At 44.6% G+C, this 2,811-nt stretch overlaps 1 protein-coding gene across 1 annotated transcript; it reads left to right on the top strand.

The window, feature by feature from the left end:
• The first annotated feature begins 259 nt into the window (after window positions 1-259).
• LOC118356344 (protein FAM24B-like) lies at window positions 260-2,548 on the top strand. Its single transcript, XM_035724366.1, has 3 exons — window positions 260-482; window positions 1,144-1,270; window positions 2,237-2,548. Exons 1-3 carry the CDS (start codon window positions 401-403, stop codon window positions 2,424-2,426), a joined length of 399 nt encoding a protein of 132 aa, XP_035580259.1. The 5' UTR covers window positions 260-400; the 3' UTR covers window positions 2,427-2,548.
• Window positions 2,549-2,811: the final 263 nt, after the last annotated feature.

Below are 2,811 nucleotides of genomic sequence, written 5' to 3'. Positions count from 1 at the left end.
TGTCCTTTTATTTAATTGAAATCCCAGATTGACTTTTGATTAATAGTCAAACCTTAAAAGGTTCTCTGAGAGAACAAAACTTGAAAAGGTGAGACTGAGAGTAAATGATGTAGAGTAGTATTTGGACACTCATATTTCTACTGGTCCTAAAATATATCTGAACATGGAATGGAATTCAGAACTCCATGATAAGGAGTTGGTGTCCAGGGTGTTGATGTCACACAGCCTCTGGCCTGACAGGCATAGAAGTTGGAGCTGGACAGTGGCTGTACATTTTGGTAGCTCTCATGGAGACTATGCATCTAAAAGCAAGCTCTTCAGACTTACATCTTAATTACTCCTAACAGGGATAATTAGAATTTTCTTTCTCAAATTAAAAGTTTGAGAAATTCCTGATAGGATGTACTATTCCCTGAAGTTTATATTAATTACAATTTTTTTTTACTGCCGGCCTTCATCAAGCATGGAAGACTTAGACACTAGTAAGTATGTTTTGGCAGTGGATTGTTTTTCAATCCTTGCTCACTTTTCCCGGTTTCAGGGCGTGAGATCAAACGAATTGCTTATTCCACAAAAACTGGATTTCCTGGGAGGATTGAGGAGGAAAAATGGCAGTTGTCAGTGGGAGAATAGAAGACTTTTCCGGAAACACGTATCATTTACAAAATAGATTTGTATATTCTCAGCACTGTTGAACATAACATTTTTAAAAAGTTGTCCCCTCAATCATCCCCATAGGAGATTGTTAAGCCTGAGGTAGAGTGAGGAGTTAATTCTGATTCTGAAAGTGAATGTATTTCAGGATGCCCAGGTATTCAGGAGGAAAACCATTTATTTTAGTGAGACCTGTTTTGTTACTTACAGCTGCACAGTACTGCCTTTGAAAGGAAGTAAAAGATTCTCCTGTTTCTTTCTCTCTGGGTTTTGCATTTCAGTCTCGTCTCATTCATAAATAAACCCTTTCCCCCTCTCTGGGCCAGTTTAGGGTCCTGTGCCTTCCTGGGAAGATTCATTTGTATTTTACACGCACAAGGAGCTGTGGTTTGGGATTCAATTCTTTTTCCACTAGAGGAAGCTGTTGAGGTGGCAAGGTGGCTGGGTGGGGAAGGGGAGCCCATTCATTGCCTGCACTTCTCTGCCTAGATAAAGCTCAGTCTTCTAAAGTCAACACGATAATTACGTTCTGCATTGGTGGCAGTATCCTGGTGGCCATTCTTGTGCTGATGGGTGTTGTCATCTGTCTTTACTACAAAATATCCGACGCAGTGAAGTGAGTGATGTGGGTAAGGGTGAAAAATACCCCCTCAAATAGGATACCTGGGGCTCTCTGCTTGAGCAAGGTCATTCCTTGCCCTGTGCCTGCACCCAGAGTGAGGTCAGGAACAGCAGGTAGGTTTGAAAAGATAAAAGCAGGTGAGTGTAGAATCTTGTTTTTTTCCCCTTCTGGCTTAGGGCTGTGAGCTCATGAGTAGAATGTTCTCAGCTGGGTGGCTCCGTGCTGCTTTGCTCCACTTACCCTCCCAGAGTGGACCCCCAGCTGGTTTACTCAGCACACTGGCTGGGCCCTCCCTCCGTCCCAAGCACTGCAGACCGTGGGGGAGGCTGTGAATGAGTCTGTGCCTCGGATTCACTCAGAGGACAGGCTGACTGGATCTCCTCTTAGCTGAGTTGGGGAGCTCTCACGGTGTTCTCTCATTCACTGTGCATGGCCTTGGGGACAGGGAGGCGGGCCTGTGGGACTGTGGGGAAGCTGAGCTGTGTGAAGATCCTGGGGGACACCTGACAAGGGAGTATAGACAAAAGATAATTAACTTGGGGGGAGAGGAACCTTCAAATCTGGGAGAGATGGGTCGTTAGAAGCAGTGCTGTTCCCATGCTAGGGAAGTTAAGCCTGGGAGCTAGAAGATGAATCCCAGAATGTTGGGGGGACAGCCAAGTGCGGCCCCTTCCCGGTCACGCTCTGCACTTGGATGGGCCTGCAGCGATCAGCTGGGTGATCCACACTTGCAGTTTGCTCTCCCTTGTTTGCTGTAACCTGATTCTACATTTCTAGCATCCTAGGAGAGGAAGCGATTAGACAGGAGCTTGGGACAGGGGCAGAGAGCTCTAGTTTTGGGCTGCTGTTATGTATTTGATTGGCTCTAGGCCTAAACTTCACAGATACCCCTGATAATTGTGACCAGTGGACTGAGAAGAAAAATTCTAATCCCATGCTTTGTGTATGTCTTTTCTTAAGACCTTCAAAGGCACCTCTTTGTTTGGCCTTAAAGAGTAATCCAGCCATGCTCACTCAGGACAAGGTCGCCGCGGCTGCAGCCCTCACCACTGGGTCCTATCCCAACGTCCAGTACTGTGACGAATGTAGCTTGTATGCTGACTATGACCGCCTGCCACCGTGCTTCTGTGACGTAAATGAGGGACTCTGACTTGGGTGGGCACAAATATCTTCATGCGCAGTATTTCTTTTTTGTAGAATTATTCAAGCCAAGTTTTATAGTGTTTACATGCTCTATTATAGAACATATTTATGTACTTTTGAATAAATGCAATACTGAAAATAATCTTCTGCCTCCAGTGTTTGTTGATGTTAGTTATAAATGCACTTAAATTTGTGTACTAGTCACTTTGGGACTTGGGGCATCTATCTTGTAATATTATATTGCAATATGGGGAGAGTTAGAGTAGAAAATAAAAGCATCCAGTACATCTCCAACCCCAGAAGAAGAATATGTATTGATCTTGGAGCATTTCCAGTTTCAGACTCATCAAAAATTCCCAAGCTGGACGAGTTCATTTGGCTCTTCTTGTGAG

This window comes from Zalophus californianus, chromosome 15 (assembly GCF_009762305.2).
Source record: "Zalophus californianus isolate mZalCal1 chromosome 15, mZalCal1.pri.v2, whole genome shotgun sequence".
Lineage (NCBI taxonomy): Eukaryota > Metazoa > Chordata > Mammalia > Carnivora > Otariidae > Zalophus > Zalophus californianus.
This window is presented reverse-complemented; position numbering and strand designations above follow the sequence as displayed.

Bases quoted from the DNA above. Each gene is read 5' to 3' on its own strand.
- LOC118356344 (XM_035724366.1), top strand. From the start codon at position 401: ATGTACTATTCCCTGAAGTTTATATTAATTACAATTTTTTTTTACTGC. The intron at 483-1,143 runs GTAAGTATGTTT...TTCTCTGCCTAG, and splicing joins CATGGAAGACTTAGACACTA to ATAAAGCTCAGTCTTCTAAA. The intron at 1,271-2,236 runs GTGAGTGATGTG...TCTTTTCTTAAG, and splicing joins AAAATATCCGACGCAGTGAA to ACCTTCAAAGGCACCTCTTT.